Source organism: Brachypodium distachyon, chromosome 5 (genome assembly GCF_000005505.3).
Source record: "Brachypodium distachyon strain Bd21 chromosome 5, Brachypodium_distachyon_v3.0, whole genome shotgun sequence".
In the NCBI taxonomy this organism is placed as follows: Eukaryota; Viridiplantae; Streptophyta; class Magnoliopsida; order Poales; family Poaceae; genus Brachypodium; species Brachypodium distachyon.
The window spans coordinates 26,144,547-26,166,428 of NC_016135.3; the positions used below are offsets into that span (position 1 = coordinate 26,144,547).

Consider the following 21,882-nt stretch of genomic DNA (forward strand, 5'->3'; position numbering starts at 1 on the left):
CGACGGCTTCCGACGGGTGTTTGTGCCTGATAACCTGCAGAATGTTATCTGAGGCGCCATCAAGTGCCCCTAGTTGCACAATGAACAGAGATTATACCTTTGGGCATCGGGCCAGCGGCACACCGTGGCAGGCAGAATGGCCCCAGTCTATTAGCAATAACTAGCACGATACCGTGTGTTGTTTTTACAGATTGAAAATCCCAACACACTACTCCCTCCGATCCCTCCAATCCTAAATTGTTGTCGAAATATTGCATGTATCTAGAAGTCTTTTAAAAATAGATACATTCATATCTAGACAAATTTGAGTCAAAGAATTTAGGATCCGAAGGAATACATATTTAAAGAAAATGTTGTACTGTCATTTATCGCAATCTCAATGGTTTGAAGGTGACTGACCGCCATCGCCAATTGAGGTCCTCGTAGGATTAAGGATTACTATAACAGTAGCAATAATAATATTGATACTACTACTAATAATAAGAACGCCCGCTCTTAGATTTAATCGCTAATTTGCTAGCACTCCCAACAAACAACACTCTGCTACAGATACATCACACCAAGAATTACACATACTTTACACCCCAAAATCGAACACAGCATTGTAACACGACGCAATTGCAAAGAACGGTTAGTTTTCAAACTATACACGAGCTAATGGAATTTTTGGCATGCTTATCTAATTGCCAGCTTGCTACAGTCATAGCTCCGAAAGTATAGCAGGAATATAGTGGGAAAGCTCAGCAGTAAGGGACTGAAACCCGTTGACAAGTTGCGTGTGGAATTCCTGGTCTTCTTCCCCTATCAATCTAAAATGCACACGGATAGCGCGCTTGCAAACCGCCATGAATTCAAGCAATGCAGCGATGAGCTGCTGCAGTTCTTGAGATCGGAGCCTGGTTGCAGGCTCTCCAGATAAGAAAGCAGTGCAAACACTTAATACACCACTGTTGACCTGCATCACAATTTATTTATTTTTGGAAATTAGCAAAACAAAGAAAATAGAGCAAGTAGTAGTTAAACCTGTGCAGAGTATCCTACCTGAACAGCTACACTTCCTTGGAGTATCCTTTGCAGGCTTTGAAGTCTTGGTAGTTGATCACCTTCAGAACTACGTGGTTCTTCTAATTCATTTCTCAATGCAGCTGTCCTTGTTTCAATCATCCCAATTGCATTCTCAACAGGCGAAAACTCTAGAGATTCAGATTCGATCACTAGCAGGCGATTTACCAAAGCAGGAAACGAGCCCTCTGTTTGGAGTACCGTGCGTCTCTTCCATTGAGATTCGAGGCCACCTTGTGTTTTCCCATTCTTTGTGAATGGTGTATCGAAGAGGAAACGGTCAAACACGCGTGCACGCACAGTGCCAGTAGATAAAGAGAGAATCCTTTCCCTCCTACTCTCCAAGTCCTCGTCCTCCATTACAGGATCAACAGCAGTTATCTGCAGATAGCAGACACCAGGTTGCAGCTCATCGGCATTGACTTGTCTCGAGTCAGGAATTATGTGTAAATTCTGATTGCCATCCATCTTAGCCTCATAGGTGTGACTAAGCTTCTCCATGATGTCACCCAGACGAACATCCCGTGGCTCTCTAAACACATACTCCTTTTTATTGAGCTTGCCAAATCGATCCCCATAAAATCCAACTCTGTAGTATGTGGCATCAATGAATGGAATAGGGCTAGCCTCCTGTTCAAGAATTGACTCATAGATGTTCGTGAGTGACGCATGGCACTTAGCCAGTTGCCCATAAGCCCTTCTGCTCTTGTACACAGGAATAATGAGTTCCTGAATGCTAGCACAAAAATGGTATAGTTCAGCCTGTGCGAAGAGCTTGTTGGCAAGTTCAAGATACTTCACAGCTGAATCCACAGTAAGCTTGGATGCACCATATCCCTCAACTTCTGCTGCAGATACTTCTGCACCCACATCAGTGCCGACAATAGGACAGATCCTACACAGGGAAGCAACATGCTCCCTGCTCCACACAGCATCATTCCTTCCAACAAGTGCCTATAAGAAAGAGTGAAGGTCAGAAATCGCAGGATTGCTGGGATGGAAGAAAAGGAGTTAGGATACAACCTGCATGATCACACCAGCTACAGCAACTGCACACTGTGCAGCTTCAGCCCATGATTGCATCTCCTGGTGGGCGTCACATAGGTGCAGTAACCACATAATATGAAGATCGGGAACAGGTGCATAGGCCAATGCTAGCTTATAGAAACCCTCAGCAGCTGCACACCTGTCCAGAGTTGTTACGGAACCCTAAAAGGAACATCAAAATTTACAGGTTAAGTGCTCGGTACTTCCTGAAGAAATTCAAATGGATAAAGGTGACACAGCTAAAAACAGAATCACAAACTGGTTTTTCAAGTGTCCACATGACATAAACAAAAGGTAGATTTGCCTGATCCATTTTAGCACAATATATGCTGCGACACTTCCACCATATGGATTCATATGCAAAACTTGCTTACCAAAAGGGCATGTTCAAGGCCAGCATCAAGGGCCTGGACTAGACATTTTGATAGATGTTTAACTTCTACCCAAGACCACCTGTTGTCAGTGGAACCTTCAGCAGCCACCTCCAGTGCGTTAACAGGGAGCCCACAGTCGTTCAACTGATCCTTACTTCTGACATCAGCCATTTCCTCTAGTGATTTTCTAAGACGCCGAGCTTCACCACTTTCTTCAAGAGAGCCATCAGATTTCATTTGAGTTACTTGCACATCAGACAGCAATTCTGACAAAGTAATAGTCAACATGACCCTCAACCTTGTGGTGCTCTTGAAATAGTTGAATGAGTTCTAGAAGCATAAAAATATCTGTATCAGGATCATTCGTTTTATGTTTTTACATAACTGAAATTTAGCAACCAGCTTACCCTAACAAGGATCTGCAATCCAACAACGGCCCTTTTCCTAACAGAATCATTTCGGAATACAGCAAGTCGCAAAAGATGAAAAGCAATTTGCTTCAAGAAGCGGTCATTCTCCCGTGCCATCAGTGTTGCACCATGAAGACTGAATATATTATAGACCACAGGAAGAAAAGCTTCCCAAAAAGTTAAGGGCTGGCTCCTAGACAAAAGACCCATTAAGATAGATGTCACACAATCTAGCTTAGTGTAATCAGTAGAGATGCTAAGAGAAGCTGCCGCAACCGAAAACTTCTCAATTATTCCCAATACTTCAAGGCTCACAGCGGTACTAAGATTTTCTTCCCAGAGTTCCTGTAGAATTTTTTTGTCAGATTGAAGAGTTAAAAACACTGCAAGATCCACATGGGAATGTACTTACCAACTTCTGTCTCAGTACTGGATGTAGAGACTCTCTCAATGCCCTGGCTGTTGATCCAATTCTTGAAGATTGTGCTTGAGCAAGTGCTTCCCTCAATGAATAGGGTTGATTTGGGGAACTTAGTTGAGGGCTAACCCTGTTCCACATGTATCCATTTTCTGGTGTTCCCTGAGGCTGCGTTAAATAGCAGTCATGAGTATGAAAACAAACTAACGATTTTCCATGGTCATATTTACAAAACAAATAATGGAAAGCACTATATTCAGAGAGACTAAAACTCTAAAAGTAAACAACTCCCTTAGGGCCATTGGTAATAATCCAAACAGGTGTCTATTTAATGCACACTTGACTATTGATAATACTCCCTCCGTCCCATATTAAGTGCCGAAATATTACATGTATCTAGACGCTTTTTAGGTATAGATACATCCATATTCGGGCAAATTTGAGTCACTTAATATGGGACAGAGGGAGTAGTTGCAAGCAAGCTTCAGAGCTAGGGACCAGTGTCACTGGCCGAAATTTTCCTCAGAAAAACAGGATTTTTTTGTGACTAGGCAACAATGGTTGGCTTGAGATGGGAGTATTTAGCATATCGGAAGGGCTACTTGGTCAAAGCCCGTTTGTCAGTGGCCATTTTCTGAAGATCTACGTTATTCGAACGGTAAGAAATTAATAAGCAAAAAAAAAAGCAATGGCCAAAGTCAAAACTGCAGACCAGTATAATGAGGAGCCATCTTGACTGACTAATCGGCTGGTTAGTCACCATTAATATTATTAAAAGCAGAAAGATGATAATGTCATTGAAAGCTTAATCGATTGACTAAAACAACCAATTTACCTCTTCATTTTTTAACAAGCTTACTATGACACGCATTACTGCAATGACATGCACGATGTTATTTAATTGTTGTTCAGAAATAAGGGGGATATGAAAATGCATTGTTCTGAACTCATGTGGACTCACCATAAACAGACCAGACATGTCTAATCAGTTTCTGCCAGAGATGCCTACTGTACAATTTCTCTGCAATAGCGTGTTAAATGTTACCAGATTATCTGCCGCAAAGAACCCTAAGCAACAATGCTGATAAGTATTGGAACCTACTCCAGTACATGTTACCAGATTAACTGTTAAGATACTACTCTAAGCTAGGAAATTCCAAGAAAGCCAGAATGATTCAAGCTCCAAGCATCTCACTTGGAGCTTATGTAATACACAAACTATTTAATACCGTGAAAACTCTTTTTGGTAAAAACATTATTGCTGGAAAGTTAGGCTCGTATAAATAATGTGCCAACATACCCTTATTTCATGGCGTGAAGCCTCGGACAAGTATGCGTTAACTGATGGGGATAATCGATCAGAATACTTGGGGGACACAGGGCGCTCAGCATCAGGACTCCGAGAACTAGAGCCTAGCAGCAAGCTATCTCCTGTTCTATTGTGCTGCAGAGAGCATTCAAAAGACTTAGTTCTGAATAAACTACTAAGAATCATTGTGATTTAATGGTAACAAAGCAGATTCAGAACCAATTATAACAAATAAATGCAAACTTCCTATACAACCGATTATTAGACGAGTGCTTGTGTAAGTTGAAATAAGTAAAAAAATACAGCAGTTGCTCAATGGAAAAAGTTGGATTCAATACACTCCTACCAGTTCCCCAAGAGCAATTTGCAAATCATCGTATCAATTTTACACCCCACACCTCCTCTCCACGTCCCTCACCTAATCTTTTTATATAAAAACGACGAGGTTGTTTTCCTGAACAATCACTAAAATAATTTGCATAATTTGTAACCATGATATTTCTTTTATATATAAAAAAGAAGCAGGTATTCTACACCCTCCTTAATTTTTACAAAACTTTCGGATCACACCCATGGACGGCTTCGAAGAGCTACTTCATTGGCGTGGATCCATACGATGCATACTTTATCTCCCTAGCTCATTACTCTTGGATGCATTTATCCCTGTCATGGGTTACACTCTAGCAGCAGCTCCCAGATATGCCGTAGTGCATTCTGGAGGCATTGATTCAGCAGGGACCAAATAATTGCATGAAATGAATCCCTCCTCTCTTAATGAGCAAGTATTAACCACTTCCAGCTTCCGGATTACCTTTCCTGCATTAGCTGCCAAAAACTCATACAAGAGCTTGGGCAAACCAACCCGACAGCAGTGCTGGTGAGAACAGCTAGTGCTGCAGTGCGTAGTGACAGCCACGGGCCAGGTCATTGTCATGGAGTTGAACAGTTCTTTTGCCAGCAACAATGACAGCATCGTCACAGTCAGTGGCGAAGCCAGCCAAGAGAAGCACCGGTGTCATCCCCACTATGCCAGTATTTTTTACAAATAAATGTTCTTTGCTAATTTATAAAGAAAATGCATGAAATCGTTGGTGTCAATTGACACCAGCCACATAACATAGCTCCGCCCCTGGCCACAGTATATACCTACACTGACCATGGCCACAGAGAGTCTGAGCATTTCTTTTGCCAGAAACGATGATAATGTCGTCATACGTCATGGCATTTACCTATCCACAGCCACACAGCTAAGAACAAGGTTGAGGTATACTGGCACGCACATCTATTCTTCAGTGAGGTATCACTCTTGCGTGACAACCTGAACAAGCTCCAAGTTTCCCCAGCATGGCTGATGACGACGTGCAGCTTTGGTTATGCAGTGTCATGGCGTACAGTCAAAGCTGATATTATAGCGAAAAGAACAGACACATGGAACTAAGGCGGCCTATTGATGGTCCGCAACCAGGTTGGCTCTGAAACAAAACGACCAGTGGTGGCTAGAAAAGAGGACAAAAAGATGACAGGGTGGGTCATGCATCTGTCAGACACGTGGCAAAATCACCTTTCTTTGCCCTCCAATGTGGCAAAATAACCACTAAAACAGTCAATAAGGGGTTAAATGATCTTGTTTTGAACATATGGTGCAAGATACTGGACTTATTCCATGACAAAATGTGGGGTAGCAGAAGCGTTATTGTCTATATCTGTAAAACATGTCATGAAATATGACGAAATTCTTTGGAGCACACCCCTTAACTCTCTGTTGTGTGGTGTGGACACACCAATCAGGATGCATTCTAATCAGACCCCAATATCAATGTCAAAAAAAAATTGTGTACTGAGGGTTTAGTGAGATTGTAATATCAGAACAGAAGGTGATATACATTACAATCAATCACAGAATTTGATAATACAGGGAAATAATTGAACATTCTAAACTATCAACAAGGGCTATTGTACGAACCTCAAAATGGGTTATACATTCTTCAAGTAGCTTGAAGAACAGTCTGGTTCTAGCAATGCTCTGTTGCCACGCTTTTATAAGAGTTGTGTCATCCAAGTTCCTTATGATTTGCAAAATGACCACTAGAACTTCACGCTTTTCAACAGCATTTAGATTATAGAACACAGGCATCTCATCTAGAATCTGAAGAAGTGTTTTTCACAGGTAAAGAAATTGGTAATGAGAACCGTGTATGTGTGCCAAAGCTTGAAGAGAAACAGAGTACTAATTACTGATAATCATTTCGAAGAAGTTAACTGTGAAAATAAATTTCCATGCACCTGTCCTATAAGAGGGAAATACAGCTGAGCAATGTACAGCTTGTCTTCACTTTTTTGATACCGTGCGTCAAATTCATGCTTGCTTATCAGGACAACCAAAATACGAGCCGCCTACAATAGTTGCAACACGGTACATTTTCACATAAACAAGAATAAATTGCCATCACATATGGGACAGTTAATAAGTGCATTGAGAGGTGGCCCTAAGTATTTTATTCCAATTGAGATGCTTACTTTTGCTCGCTGTAATAAATCATCATGGTCAAGGGTGAGAAAGATCTCCTGGATAAGAACAGACGAGAGATAATTCCTGCAACAAGAATATATTGTCATACAAATCACACCCGGCCCAAAAAATATTAAGCTAAAATGATTAGCAGCATGTTGGCACATGAGATGTTCATTTGTGTTCTAATTGGATCTTCAAGATAAACAAGACTAGAGCAATCCAGGATTGGTTAACACTGTGCATAGTAAATGTAAGGATTAGCAGAAAACGTGCTAAATGCATATGGCAATAAATTATGAAGAACGGAATAAAATGCAGTAAATAAAACATATAGCGCGAAGACTAAGGGCTCTGAATAACGGAACTAGCCAATTAAACATTTTCAGGAGCTCGAATATTAATACTTCACTAGTAGCTTGGTAATAACAGATTAAGATCTAAAATAGCATTTGAAGAAACAGGAAAAGGAGAGGCTTACCTATCAGAGGGGTCTCGGCCAGGCATCTCAACAAAAAGATCGTGATCACATATTATCTGCAGGAATGTCAATTTGCAATCATGGAGAACTGATTGACAAACCCCTGCAAACTTGTCCATATACAACGAAACCTGAATAACATAGATGTTTAATTAGCAGCATATGAAAGATAGTTATGCATATCTATACTTGGAAGGAAGCTCCTCACTAGCTTTACTCTTGTGGATTAGCAACTTGATAAAAATCAACTGATGTAGTATCCAATCAACAGTAAAAGAAATAGTACGCAGGTTAAAAGAAGCACTGAAAATATATCAAATGGTAGCACTTGAAATAAAAAACTTCAATGTTGAGGTGAAGGTGGACTTCCAAGTTTCAACATTACCAGCTCAAAAACTTGGCGTGGCTCGATGATTGATAAAAGATCATAACAAAAGAAAGCAAGAGTGCTGTTCAAGCGCTTTGCCAAATTTAAACCCTTTTTACAGCGTTCATGAACCTCAGTTAAAAGGCAATCAAACAGCTGCATGATACATCTGAATACACCTTCTTTCAACTGTAGCGGCGGGACATCTTCACCTAGCACATGGCAGCACATCAGAACCATACATTGTAGTATAACTAAATATTCATGTACTGAGAGTATGAAACTACTATATTTGTAACTACAGTTACAAGTGCTTGGTGGTTGGTGCTACCTAGTGGAAGATTGTGGTAGAAGAGACGACTTTGTTCCAATCCCATTGATTTTACAATAAGCTCCAGAAAAAACCAAGCCATTGCCAACACATCATCATAGACAGGCCCAACTCTATAACCTTTAGCCTAAAATGACAAAAGAGAGTAATGGTGAAGCAGAGCAGCAGAAACAGGCGATTCTAATGAAAAGAAGCCAACTCTGGAGTACTCCCTCCGATCCATAAAAAGTGCGCTCATTTTGTACTAAGTACAAATTTTGTACTAAGTGGGGACACTTTTTATGAATCGGAGGGAGTACTCAATAAGCAGAGAAGTGTAACAAAAATAATCATCGTCAGAGGATATATGCAAGAACACTAAAAGTAAAACAATAAGATGTAAGAATATTTCAGATATTCGACATGGTCCATGTAATTTACCGATATAATTCTAATAAACAATCGTCTAGCGTGATGGTTACTAGGCACCTCTTCTCTCCCTGCCAAAAATAATATAAACCTATTGTATATGTGTATATATATGAATTACTGGAGTGCAACCTTGACAACGTGATGGTGTGTGCAGGCAGTTACATTGCTGCATGGAGTTAATGGTGTAGCCGTTGAGTGGCTCCTGTGCATGCTGTTAAGTGACATTGGCCGGCATTGGCCGTGTGGTAATTAACCCAGCAGTTGGTGCAATTAAAATTGAACAGACGCCTTCCATAAAGAGATGCATCTATTAGAACAGACATGTGTCCTTGGAAATGTCTCTTGATGCATATATAAAGTGAGTCTGGCTTGCAAGCATTCATGGTCAGCAAAAGGACTTGCGACACAGGATGATAAGGGACTGCGCGATGCGTGTACAAGTAAATGGTGCACGTTGAGTATGGACAATTGGACATACACATATACATAAGCGTCAAAATGTAGATACATAGTACACATAGTAGTGTTGTTCTTGGATCATCGAAGAGAAGACAAAACACACTACTACGACTACTCTAAATTGATGATGCCTGAGATTCCGCATGGATTATGGAGGCAACAAGGTACTCTACATCGGAGGTTTCTCACGGTTTATAGAAACTGAAGTCTGAAGGTATTTAAATCAAAGAGTCGAGAAGGTTGAATCAAATCTGTGTTTCAACAATCTTGGAGAAAAGTTCCACATCACAGTTTTTCTTACATAAGAATCAAACTGTCTCGTATCAACTAGTCCTTGTGCAAATGCTTATTATTAGTGCAAGTGGTATGCATCCTCAACAATTTAGATAATAAAACTGCAAAGTTTGAGTAGGATTGCATGATATCAAGTTCTGAAACTTGTGAACACTGCAGCATTAAATAGTCCTAGCGACATCAAGGAGATAATTAAGGCGTTAAGACATTTCAGAAGTATTGAGAGTTGGTTATGTCCTGGGTATGGAGTATATGATTATGTCATGACCAGCCCATGCAGACAATCAAGACCATTGGATGACCGTGATTATGTTGGCAAGGGATCGAGTGGAACAAATTCAACAACTGATAACTCAAAACAAAGAGAAGGAATTGATACTAACCTTACTCCGAGCTAGGCTACCCCAAACAGTAGATAAACCAGGGTATACAGGTGTCTGCCGATCACCAAAGTCATCAAAAGCAAAATCAACATAATTAACAAGAAACCTATTTCTCTCAGCCCCATCAGATGATTCCTGCTGAACCCTGTGACAGAAATGCACTAATTGTAACCCGATTTGAGGAACACATGTGATCCTGACTCCTCAACTTTTATAAGCACCAATGCGCGACATGGATATTGGAGGAACGAAGACAATGGCAAGGTAAAAACTAGGTAAATATGTGAGGACGTTGCAAAGATCTTTGTGATAGGGCCTCTAAAGATGAGTACGACACAGCGGCCTTCTCAATCCGTGTCTGTTGTGCTGTAATGTGCAAATGGAATGTGGAACCAGCAAGGGCTCACATAAGGTAAAACTAACAGTTTATACTACTCCAAATGCTGAATCTCTTGAGAGAGAACAAACAATTAGTAGAATCAGACATCACAACACGTGAATAAAATGGCATCTAAATTCCAAAGCATCGATGTATTTAACTTTCTCCAGCAAAAATGCATGGATGTCTAAAGGTTGAGTAATAGGATTTGAGAAGTTGGCCGGACATGGAATGCTAAAGCTCTTGAAAGAAACTGGCACAAAGCCACGAACAAGTATAAAATATCAGAGGCATGCATAAACCAAACAAAAGGCAGGGAATTACCGGGTTAGAATATTAACCATGGCTCGAAATGCAGCAACCTGCAAAGGAAAAATATCTATAACGTCAAATATGGTGTGCAAAATTATCAAGATGTACACTCTGCAACAAATAAGCTCCGTCAAAAAGATAAGTGTGCTCTCATTCTGCAGAGTGGAAAGTTGAAACAAAAGCAAAGCAACAACCTGAAGTGTTTCACCACCATCACCAATAAGACGCAGCAGCATGTTGAGTATTGGGTGAAGAAATTGTAACAATGCAGTAGATTCAACATTCTTTAAACTATTTATGGCCTGCACCCAAAAAAGGCGTTGGTATAAAGTGCAAAGTACCAATACGATGTAAATAAGTAAATTTATGCAAAATACCACAAAGGAACATTGAAAGAAATAGTGCGGATGGATTTTCTTTGTTCCAGAATTTTACAATATTCTATGTCTTATTGTCATTGTCATGTTTTGCTTAACACCTTTGCATCTCTCAACATACAAACACTTATAGACTTGTAGCAAGGTATTTTAGTCAAGTTGTAGAGAACACACCAAATACTTCACTATTTCTTCCCCAAAAAAACACAAATAACTGGGCAGCATTTGCGTGACACTTAATAACACGTTAAAAGGTATGTTCATTATCAAGGATAAAACAAAATGAGAAAAGACACAGATCACTAGCATAGAACATCCACAGAAATTGAAACAAATTGCTAAAAAAACTCGGTGTAGGAAATGGTTAAACAGATATGCGGATCTGCAGGCAGTTCAAGAATATTATGTGCTACTTTTGCTAATAGTAAAGCATTGTTAATGAATAACAGGCCAAACAGAAGGCAAAAGCAGGATATCTTTCTTGTGTGTTTAGCATAAAAGCAAAAACATCAGCAGTGGAAGGATCATAAAGGAAATAAGCCATTCAACAGCAAAAAAAAAAAACATACCTCAAGAAGCTCAGAACCCCAAGGTGGACTTGTATGTAGTGTGTGGCGGTCATACTCGACAAAAAAGTCTCTTATCCTTTCATTAACTGGCAACAACGAAGAGCAAAGTCTTAACCGCAGCCTGAAAACAGCTTTTCCATCCTCCAGGTATTCCATTCTCTCCTGTATAAGAATTAAAATTCAAGTTAAAACTATTGCTGCAAATGTATTTGAAATAATTCTACAATCAAGGAGGAAGAAACAGTGAAAATAAAAGGACAAGCAGCAAACCTTTCCACTTTCCTGCAGGTAATGCGGAACAAGCTCTCGTAAAATTGGCAAAGATACCTCTGAAAGTAACCTGTTAAATTCGCAAGATTGTTATACATCAAGTTCAATTCCATTCTCATCGGCTCATAACTTATTTTTAAGATACCGCAAGCACTTCAGAGTTCCTCATCAAACTTGTGGTACCCATTGAGACAGTAGTCCGCATGTGATCTAATCTAATTGTATAGATGGCCCTCGAGAAGTATGTGTACAGTGTATACGCTATGTCCAACACGCTATCGCAAAAGGCAACCAGCTCTTAACTTCTTTAATTATGTTTACTCCTACAAACATGTCAATCAATGTCAGCAGTCTGCTCAACACAGGGCAACACAACCTGTTAGATGGTTTGATCTAACACAGAGAGTAGTATAATCTCTCGAACACTTACTCCCTCAGATCCATAATAAGTGTCTTGGATTTAGTACAAAGTTACAACTCCAAGACACTTATTATGATAACTTTGTACTAAATCCAAGACACCTATTATGGATCGGAGGGAGTAGTATTTATTTTTTAATTTTACCACCACAAGGACATTGTGCTAATAAGTATGGTAAGCAGTATGCACTAGTCTTGCTTGTGAATGAGTACCCCAGTGCTTTTTTAATTAGTTGCACAAAGTGGCAGAAGTGCGGTTCTAAAATTACTAAGGTCCGTGTCCGTTAATTTGCTAGTTAAACTATGTAACGATATAGCTTGATGATTTAACAATATAATGGTTGCTCCCAAGTTTTCGCAATAAACCTTAATTCTTCATATTATTCGATTTTGGTCATATAAACTGAATAGGTTAGCATGATACATAAAGTATTAAGTTGGATGTGATCATAATTCATACATATGAAGCAACTAACCAAGACTAGCTCAATTTAAGCATTTCGTGTATATGAAAATAAAGATGACAAACTAATACATACTGAATGTGCGTCGACAGTGGAAGTGCAGCATATCCCACAATCACCTGAAGGAGCACAAACATGTAAGACACCAGCAAAACAAATATCAACAGGTGGAACAAGCATAGTAGTGTGTTCTCATTGATAAGGAAAAGAAGGCATACTGGTTTAGGGGCTTCAAGTTTCATTTGGAGATCTACATGGAAGAATGTGAACAGAAGATGATGTTGGGGAGTCAATAGAGCAGGCAGACTGATCTTCACTTCATCATGGAAGCAAGACATTCTCGTGCCAACAGAAATCTGGGTATGGACAAACTTCTGTAGCGTTGTACTCCAATCCGTTGGATGAATAGCCTGAAACCCAATATATCTAGTGGCTAAGAATATTGAGCAGACACCAACAAAACAAGAAGAGTATAATAACTGCCGAGACGAACCTCCAGTGGAAGTTTACGGATGTCAGCATCATCCTTTCTCAATTCTACTCTTACGAATAGATTTCTCTTGCGGCTCAAGCTGACGGTCAATGGGTACACATACAGGCAATGGAAAAGTTGAGAAAATGGTTCGCTTCGAGTCATCATCCGAAAGTCAAAAGCTTGAAACTGTATCAAGAGAGAATGCATCTCATATAGACAGAAAAAGACTTGTAACCCTACGCATAAATTTAAACTCAACAAAAAGAGGCAGATGAGGAACTCTTCTAGTTACATTGTCACCATTCTCTGCATTGGAATTTTGACCATTCTGGTGTGCATTTTTCTGGGCAACAGCACTAGAATTCAGATAACTGTGGGCCCCATCAAAGCTATTCCTGTGATGTCTGCCATTATTGAGTTCAGCACCATGCAATTCATTGTTCATGCTCCCACCTTCAGAAATGGTATCTGCATCATTACGGTCATTATGAAGTTTTTCCACCTCTAGCCTCAGTACACCTTTAACTGGTTTGTGTGCTTTCCGTTTCGGATCCTACAAAAGAATTGGCACGATTAATTAGTTAACAATCACTTGATTAAAATTAACTGACTTTGCTCAGCTGCCGAAGCTTACTTGGAGGGAGTCCTCTATGTAGCTTTCCTTCACTTTGTTTAAGTTTGATATCTCTACAATAACCGAGCTTCCACTTGAATAATGGTTGAGTTTTCCGTCCAAAGCGAGCTTGGAAGTAGGCTCCATGATGCTATCTTGAGAACTTGAGCCTGAAATACTTCGTGCTAAAGGGCTGCTAGGAGAGGCTGCATCACCCACACCACCAGCATGGTTGTTTTCAAACAAAGGAATCATTGCCCATGCAAATGGCTCTTTATATGGCATGATTCGAGACCAAATTTGCAGCTTCTGCTTCTCTTTCTCAGTCAAGTGCACCTGTTGCAAAATTGAGCATAAGAGTAATGACGACACATAAGATTAAAAGAGGAGATTTCTTTCTTACGGGTTCTTTGCGGGAATAAACGGAAGGAGTTACTCCCCCTTCTTCAGTAGCAGCTTTTTCAAGCTGGATCAGAAGGCAGACTGATGGTGAAGGGGCATCCAACGAAAAAACACCCCAACGGTCCAAAGAAATATGAGCCTAATAAGATAAAAAGAAATGAAAATGGTCAATTCAAATTAGATTAATATGGGGGTTCAGTATAATTAACAGGCTGCGATTGTTTGTATTTGTAGATATCGACAGCAAAAATTTAGAGGATATAAATAAGGATCCAGAAGGGAGTATTTTGCTCCTTACATCTTGCATTTCTGTTGGAAGTATGCGGAAATAGAAGTCTTCAGATAGTTTTTCTCTTCTATCTCTGTTGTACAAGCAAATTGTACCGCCAAAAGGTTCTGCACATGATACATGGTCAAAAGGCAAGTCAGCAATCATGATGTCAAGTACAAATGAGAACAATCTTGCATTTTAGTGGTCTTGAACCAAACAAGAAAAGCTGTTTATTTTTTCTTACCTACTAATCCAGCTTCTAATGACAAAGATAACACCTTTACAGTTATCTTCAATCCACTGCTCAGAGTTATAACATGTTATAACATGTGACTAGTAAGTAGTAACAAACATTTCTCAGAGTCTAAGAAGTGAAAAGAAAAGCAAAGACATATTTAATGCCTGAGTTTGCAGCTTAAAGCGAACCTGATGTGTGTTGCAGGGAGACTTTCTGTCACCCGTTGGCCAAATATCAAAGATCTCTCGTTGTTCCAATCAAATGCAGGTTCGTATGCCGGTAAAGGTGAGAGACTACAGGGCTGAAAAATCATGCAGGGTAACATGCCGTTAATGCTTACATCGAGATAGCAATTGCTGCTGCATATGCTAATGTCAGTTCATCAAATATACGGTAGATTGGTAGACACATTACAGATAAAAAAAACTGCAAGACATAAGGAAACAAGAAAGGAACTCAAGGAAGGGTAACTTACAAGCATTAAGCAAAGAAAATCAATGTTTGGTGTCTCAAAAGTTTAAACTGGTTCTGCTAGAAATATCCACGTCAACAATAGTACTGTGTGCAATGTAGTTTGTTTGCACTTTGCACAGCATGTAATAAATCAGGAAAGACTCAAAATGTACTAGTCAATTGAATGCATGGAGGTTCCAGACAGCTTATACAAGGGAACAAAAGTTCAACAAGAAAGCATTGTAGTAGCTGAAACAAAGGGCCAGCAGATGAATAACTGCATAATTAAATAAAAATTTAAATGAGGACCCTCATGTGTGGTTTAGCTAGTATGACACTAAAGAGGCAAGTAAAAAAAGCAAAGCACATGATAAACATCCAACTAAAACAAAATTTAATGAGCATAAACTTACTTTGTTTGAAGATGAAGCAGACGGTTCAGTCTCATATATTTGCCTCCCTGAGGTGCTTGGCATATCATCTTCAGTAGTTTCCTCAGGCTTGGAAAGCTGCAATTCTATGATAAACCAAGAATATAAATTTATTTTGTGGACAATATAATGAAGCTAATTCAGTCACACGAATGGTGGATTACCTGTTTCTATGTCAGTATCAGGTCCCTCAAAAATTTGACTTCGAAAGGACGGTGGTGCGACACTCTCATATCGACCGTATTTGCAGTCATCTTTAACAAAATCAGCCTTATAGCACTGTACCAACTCATTTAGATGTGGCCATTGCTCTAAATTTTCATTAAGCTGGAAAAAAAAGGCACTTAGCTTTTTTATCTCTAATTCTTAGAATATAAATTAGCAACAAGGATGTACAACACAATACAGAGGGAATAAATCTATCATGGAATGACATACACATGAGAAGAATGGAAAAAATGATAGTCACAGCCCATACCCCATGTGCCACATCGTATGCACTACCACAACAATCCAAAAGCTCGATAAACAACAGCCACATTCATACAACTAATAAACAAAATAGGACCATGACCACAAGTAGTTAATGACACATACCAGTGGATCCAGGTCCAGGTTCCCAGCACACGACACCCTTGGAATCAACTTGAACCGCTGCCATTCCCTCGCTGCTGCGTCCGCCACCAGCTGAACCGCCACCCACCAGCAAACCAATAAAGCACAAATCAGTGTGGCGCAACAACGAGCAGCACTAAACAAGAAGCAGCATCATCAACTGACAACCCGAAAATAAAAACCAACCCAATCCCATACGACGAGAGGTAATTCAAACCTGAGCTCAGGATCTCACCACTGTGGTCCAGATCCACGATTGAGGTGTGCCTCACTAAAGAAACAGTGCAAATGAATCCCCCTCCCACCCACTCCGCCTACCTGAAGCACCATGAACCAGCTGGAAGGCAAAAGCTGGGGGGAGACAAGGGTACGGACACTCATTGTGCATTGCTTGTGTTCATCATGTCTTGCTCTGCTCCACTCTTCCTGGGCTTGAGGGTTTGGTAAAGTGGAAAGGGAGCGAAGCAGGCAGGCAGCAAGTGGAGGTGGGAGGACAAGTGTTTTCTAATTACTGGAAAAGGAGGGGAAAGCAATACTAGTATCAAAAGGGGAGCAACTAGGCATTGGACATACTGCGCAGGGCAATAGTCAGTTCCATAAATGTTTCATGACATTAATGCATATGACGTATCAGGTTTTTTTCATTTTTGTTTCATAACATTTCCAAATGGATTCAACTAAATTTAGGAAATGGTTTCATAAAATTTTCAAGCTTGTATTACTAAAGTTCACGCATGTTCCAGACAAATTTCAAGCCTGTTAAAATGAATTTCACTCATTTCAGTCGGTTTTCAAGATTTCACTTGGATTTCAAAGATGTTCAAGTTTCATTAGGATTGTAGTGAGTTTCAAAAAAAGAACTGTACTACGGAGCAACCTCTCAGCCGCCCGACCCATCTAGCCCCTACCACATGTCCCCTTCATCTTGCGCAAAACTAGCAGCTCACTTCAGCGGCTAATCGGATGATGCGGGAGCGGGAGCGGGAGCGGGGCGCGACCATGCTCCAAACAGTCACCCCCCTAAGATACCAATTGAAAAGATACACCTACGTTTCACAAGTTTCTCTTAGGTTTCGGTAAGGTGCCACTCGGTTTTCAACGAGGTTTCACTTGGGTTTCAAGGACTTTTCATTTGAGATTTTAATGAGCTATGGCAAAAGTTACACCTAGGTTTCACTCAGGTTTCAATTTCGTAGTGGTTTCAGGTTTCGACGAGCTTCCATAGTACTTTCAGGTTTCAATTGGAATTTTGATGAGATTCGAATGCAAGCAATTAGTTCATCTACATTCCAAAGAACAGAAGATTAGTATAGCATCAGGTATGTGCAGTAAATTGAGGGACTCACCAAAAATCTCTTACAGACAATACTATATTGACATAAAATGAAGGACTGAAAACAAATGTGCAAAGGTTTCAGTCAGGTTTGAGATGAGTTTTGGACAAGTTTTAGCCATGCTCCACATGAATTACACATACTCCGAGAAATTAGAAGCAAGTTCCACAGGCATTACACATATACGGATAAATTGCAAGCAAGTTCCACATGCATTACCCATATTTGCAATGCGCACAAATAAATCAGGCGACAAATCGTAAAGGAAACTGCCATGGGCATGCCTCGAGAATAAACACAAGAGCTCCAGGGATCCCAAATTTTCACGTTGAACAGAACCAACCAAATCTGAACACAGAGTCGAAGAAAACTCACCAGATCCGCTGCCGACATGCTTGCAGTGAGGGTGTGCGGCGGTGAAGATGACCGACAGCAATGTCACCCAACCGGCCTCGCCTCGGCCTCCTCCCTCATGTCCCGCACCGTGCCAAGCAAAGCACTAGAGTGGAAGCCGGCCAGATGCTGCCGCGGCAGTTGATTGGACCTCGGCCCACGGGTGGAGGACCCGGTAGGACCTTGATTTTTTTGCCTCGGTTACGAACTGGGGAAGATTATGAAACCGGGAAGCTAAAGGGCGGAATCCGTTGGTGGGGTGATGGGAGGAGAAACGGTCGGGAGCGAGAGAATCGAAAGGGGAGATCAACCTGAAGTGGAGGCGCTCGCGCGAGGAGGAAGGCGAGCTCGGGCGCTCGGCAGCGGGATGGGCAGAGAGGTGGCGGCGCTCGCGCGAGGAGGAAGAAGATCCACAGAGCGAGGGGAAATTAATGGCGGAAGAAAGGGAGAGGGAGAGAGTAGATGGGGATGCTTTCAGGGAAAGAGACGATATCTTTCTCTATCGATGCGTGGGGCGCCGTCGTCGTCTTTCTACGCAGCTTGTGCCCAGCGCCGCTCCACTCCACTGCACTCCACTCCGCTCTCCCTCCCTACCCACTGGATTCCGTGATCCCTTCGAAGCCCCGCAAAAACCATCGTGCGCCCCTCTGGCGCTTTACTAGTTTATTACTGACGATTTCTCTCTCTAATGACAGTATTCTTTGCTCGGTGTGCTCGTGTTTTGCTGACCTGTGTCCCCTTATCCTCTTCTAAGCCAACGCTTCGTCAAAGTGTGCCTGGTGCTTACTACTAGTACTACTCCACTGTACTAGCTCAACAGCTGAAATCAGGAGCAATCTTGCTAGCGGTAGCTCAGCAGGTGAACTCAGGAGCAATCGCTAGCGGTTGAGCTAAGCAGCAATGTACTCCAGTATACATACATACTCTGTAGCTCCTTCATGGAAATTGCCACGTGGCGAATCAGATTATCAGACACTGGCACTTCGATCGGTTGTTAGGAGAGCTGCAGCACCGAGTCAAGCCTGCATTGTTCTGTTGTGTCTTTTGTTAAGGCGGCCTGGATTAGATTTTGTTGGTTAGCCAACTATTCTCACCGAACTTTGAAATCTCTTAAGGCTAGGAGCAGTTCTTTCTTTAAAAAGTACAAAACGTTCTTCTTCTTCTTTTTTCACAAACAAAAAATCCAAGTCTCATCTGAACACTGGTACGTGGAACCCATCATGCGAACGATACCCGGCTCGGCCGAACAGTAATTTAGAACATAGTCCTACCTATATTGACCGGATTTCGGATTTCTTCAGACAAATTTTTTTTGACCGGAATGGCAGGTGCTCTGCCTTTTCATTTAGAAGAATAGAAGAGTACAAAAATGTTACAACACCTAGCAGCAATGAAGCGCCTGATGAAAACAGGAATACACAGAGATCAACCAGCACCGGCTGAGAAAACTACAGGTTTACAATTTCTTCAGACAACTAAGCCGGCGTTACGGCTACGTGCGAGGATTTCTTACACGCTCGTACGGATTGCCAACTGTCTGTCGCGTCGTATCTGCCTGTCTCTCCCGTGTGGTTACAAACGCGGTGTAGATGCAGAAGGAGCCATGTAAGCCAAATTAAATTAACCAATGCGACGCCCTTGTCCAGAACCGGACGTCGCACTCTACATGCCATCATGCTCACGTGGAGCCAGTGAAGCGAAAGTTGCAACACATGCGTGCTGCCAGGTGCCACGAATCACCTGCTGCCCCATGAAAATTCCGCGATCAGCGCACCAAGGAGTTTCGGCCCAATCCAGCGAAGAAGAAAGAAGAGGCGACAGTGTGCTTCCGGTGCTCTTCTAGTTTCTACTATGTTTGGGCCAAAAAGTCTGGCCCAATTGGAACCCACGGAGATACAGAGCCATCCTACCGGAGACCGAGGCGAAGTGTCGCCGCCGAGTCGCCGATAGCTCCGGTTCGATTCGATCAGCCACTTACTGACTTACTTAGCTTACTGTAGATGTTAGCTGAAATGTGTGGTTGATGGTTGTTATCACCAACGGAGATTGATTGCTTAGGTTAAGCTCAAGAAGAAGAATGAATAGCGTGGTGACTGGTGACGCCCTGCTGCCCACTCGAACGCGACCGCTTCCCAGATCCATCTCCAGCAGCAGCAGCAGCAGCTCCCTCCCAGATCAATTTTCCGTCCCGGTCCCGGGCCACACGTCCTCGTCGTCCCCTTCTCAGCACAGGGCCACGCGCTGCCACTTCTAGACTTCGCCTCCCAGCTCGCCGCCCGCGGCCTCCGCCTCACCGTGGTCACCACGCCGGCCAACCTCCCGCTCCTCTCCCCTCTCCTCGCCGCTTACCCAAGCTCCATCCGTCCCCTCACGCTCCCCTTCCCAACCCACAATTCCCTCCCGCCCGGCGTCGAGAGCACCAAGAACTGCCCCCCTTCCTTCTTCCCCGCCTTCATCCACGCCTTCGCCGCGCTCCACCACCCCATCCTCTCATGGGCCAACTCGCAACAGCAGCAGCACGACCCCGTCGTCGCCATCGTGTCCGACTTCTTCTGCGGGTGGACGCAGCCGCTCGCGGCGGAGCTCGGCGTGCCCCGGCTCGTCTTCTCGCCCTCCGGTGTCCTCGGCGCCGCCGTCCCGCACTCGCTCCTCCGCCGGCTCGTCCGCCGCCCGCCGGACGATGCCGATGACGGGTTTAAGGTCGCCTTCCCGGGGATTCCTGGGGAGCCGGCGTACCAGTGGAGGGAGATCTCCATGATGTACAGGATGTACACCGAAGGCCGCCTGGAGCCTCAGGTCGGGGAGGCCGTGAGGAGGAATTTCCTCTGGAACTTGGAGAGCTGGGGATTTGTGTCGAACACGCTGCGCGCGCTCGAGGGGAGGTACCTGGAGGCCCCGCTCGAGGACCTCGGGTTCCGGCGCGTGTGGGCGGTGGGACCGCTCGCGCCGGAGAAGGACGTCGCCGGAGATAGAGGAGGCGAGGCGGCCGTTTCCGCCGGCGATCTCGGCGCCTGGCTCGACGGCTTCCCGGAAGGCTCGGTCGTGTACGTCTGCTTCGGGAGCCAGACGGTGCTGAACCAAGCCGTGGCTGCCGCGTTAGCCGAGGCGCTGGAGCTCAGCGCCGTCCCGTTCGTGTGGGTCGTGGGCGCCGGCGCCGGGGACGAAGTGGTCCCGCAAGGCTTCGAGGCGCTCGTGAGTCGCGGGCGGGTGGTGCGCGGGTGGGCGCCGCAGGTGGCGGTGCTGAGGCACGCGGCGGTGGGGTGGTTCATGACGCACTGCGGCTGGAACTCGGTGCTGGAGGCGGTGGCCGCCGGGGTGCCGATGCTGGCGTGGCCCATGACGGCGGATCAGTTCGTGAACGCGCGGCTGCTCGTGGACGAGGCGCGCGTCGCGGTGCGCGCGTGCGCGGGAGGCGTCGGCGTCGCCCCGGACGCCCGCGAGCTGGCCGCCATGCTGGCCGGCGCCGTCGGGGAAGGTGGGGGCGGCGCAAGGGCGCGCGCCAGGGAGCTCGCGAAGGAAGCGGCGAGCGCGACCATGGAAGGCGGGAGCTCCCGCGATGATTTGGACCGCTTGGTGCGAGAGATTCGGAAGCTTTGAGATCCATCCACGTGGCTCCGCACAGAACACGTGTTCTGGAAGGAAGACTGGCTTGCTGTATGCCTGTATGAATGTGATGGAAAAAAGGATGGGATGAGTATATAGTATAGATTTATTTATCCTAAATTATTTATTTATTTATTTATTGTGTATTTGTATATTTTTATTTGTTTGTGAAGAGATTTCAAAAAATCGGATACACATCTCTCACAGCACAAATAATTCTCGTATACACTTCCATTTTGCTGTCAATTGCAGAAACGAACCAACGTGAAAAAATGCATAGCGTGCAGGAAGGCAGTTCCACTCTTCAGGTTATCTCCGAGCAGATGGTTTTTGATAGCACAACTAGAATATGGAATATGGATGTGAGACTGAGCTTTGAACTCGGCTCAGAAATTCAGAAACTCCGGC

General features: G+C 43.2%; 2 protein-coding genes across 3 annotated transcripts; one reads left to right on the forward strand and one right to left on the reverse strand.

Moving 5' to 3' along the window:
• Positions 1-441: 441 nt before the first annotated feature.
• LOC100836912 (guanine nucleotide exchange factor SPIKE 1) lies at positions 442-18,427 on the reverse strand. Of its 2 annotated transcripts, none has more exons than XM_014895728.2 (31): positions 17,854-18,427; positions 16,127-16,216; positions 15,694-15,856; positions 15,512-15,615; positions 14,834-14,946; positions 14,652-14,707; positions 14,435-14,532; positions 14,138-14,275; positions 13,756-14,070; positions 13,414-13,674; positions 13,140-13,307; positions 12,865-13,056; positions 12,722-12,765; positions 11,763-11,832; positions 11,493-11,654; positions 10,741-10,848; positions 10,559-10,596; positions 9,856-10,000; positions 8,309-8,435; positions 7,996-8,183; positions 7,611-7,741; positions 7,138-7,213; positions 6,904-7,014; positions 6,584-6,766; positions 4,612-4,755; positions 3,306-3,479; positions 2,891-3,238; positions 2,484-2,813; positions 2,086-2,271; positions 1,042-2,016; positions 442-955 (listed from the first exon to the last, which is right to left on the reverse strand). In XM_014895728.2, exons 1-31 carry the CDS (start codon positions 17,869-17,871, stop codon positions 701-703), a joined length of 5,511 nt encoding a protein of 1,836 aa, XP_014751214.1. In that variant the 5' UTR covers positions 17,872-18,427; the 3' UTR covers positions 442-700. The 2 variants fall into 2 exon arrangements, with proteins under 2 accessions (XP_014751214.1, XP_010240535.1); XM_010242233.3 differs by having other exon boundaries at positions 7,996-8,189; positions 17,854-18,425.
• Positions 18,428-19,971: 1,544 nt separating this feature from the next.
• On the forward strand, positions 19,972-21,687 carry LOC100837216 (UDP-glycosyltransferase 89B1; the record flags this gene model as incomplete). The annotated part of the gene is made up of 1 exon (XM_010229017.3): positions 19,972-21,687. A coding segment is annotated over one exon (1,497 nt), but the record flags the coding sequence as incomplete, so codon positions are not given.
• Between the last annotated feature and the right edge of the window lie 195 nt (positions 21,688-21,882).

What these genes read in the sequence shown, in the direction of transcription:
- LOC100836912 (XM_010242233.3), bottom strand. An exon ending in CCACTGTCGACGCACATTCA is followed by an intron (nt 11,833 to 12,721) that starts GTATGTATTAGT and finishes CGAATTTAACAG; the next exon opens with GTTACTTTCAGAGGTATCTT. An exon ending in ATGGTGGTGAAACACTTCAG is followed by an intron (nt 10,597 to 10,740) that starts GTTGTTGCTTTG and finishes TTTCCTTTGCAG; the next exon opens with GTTGCTGCATTTCGAGCCAT.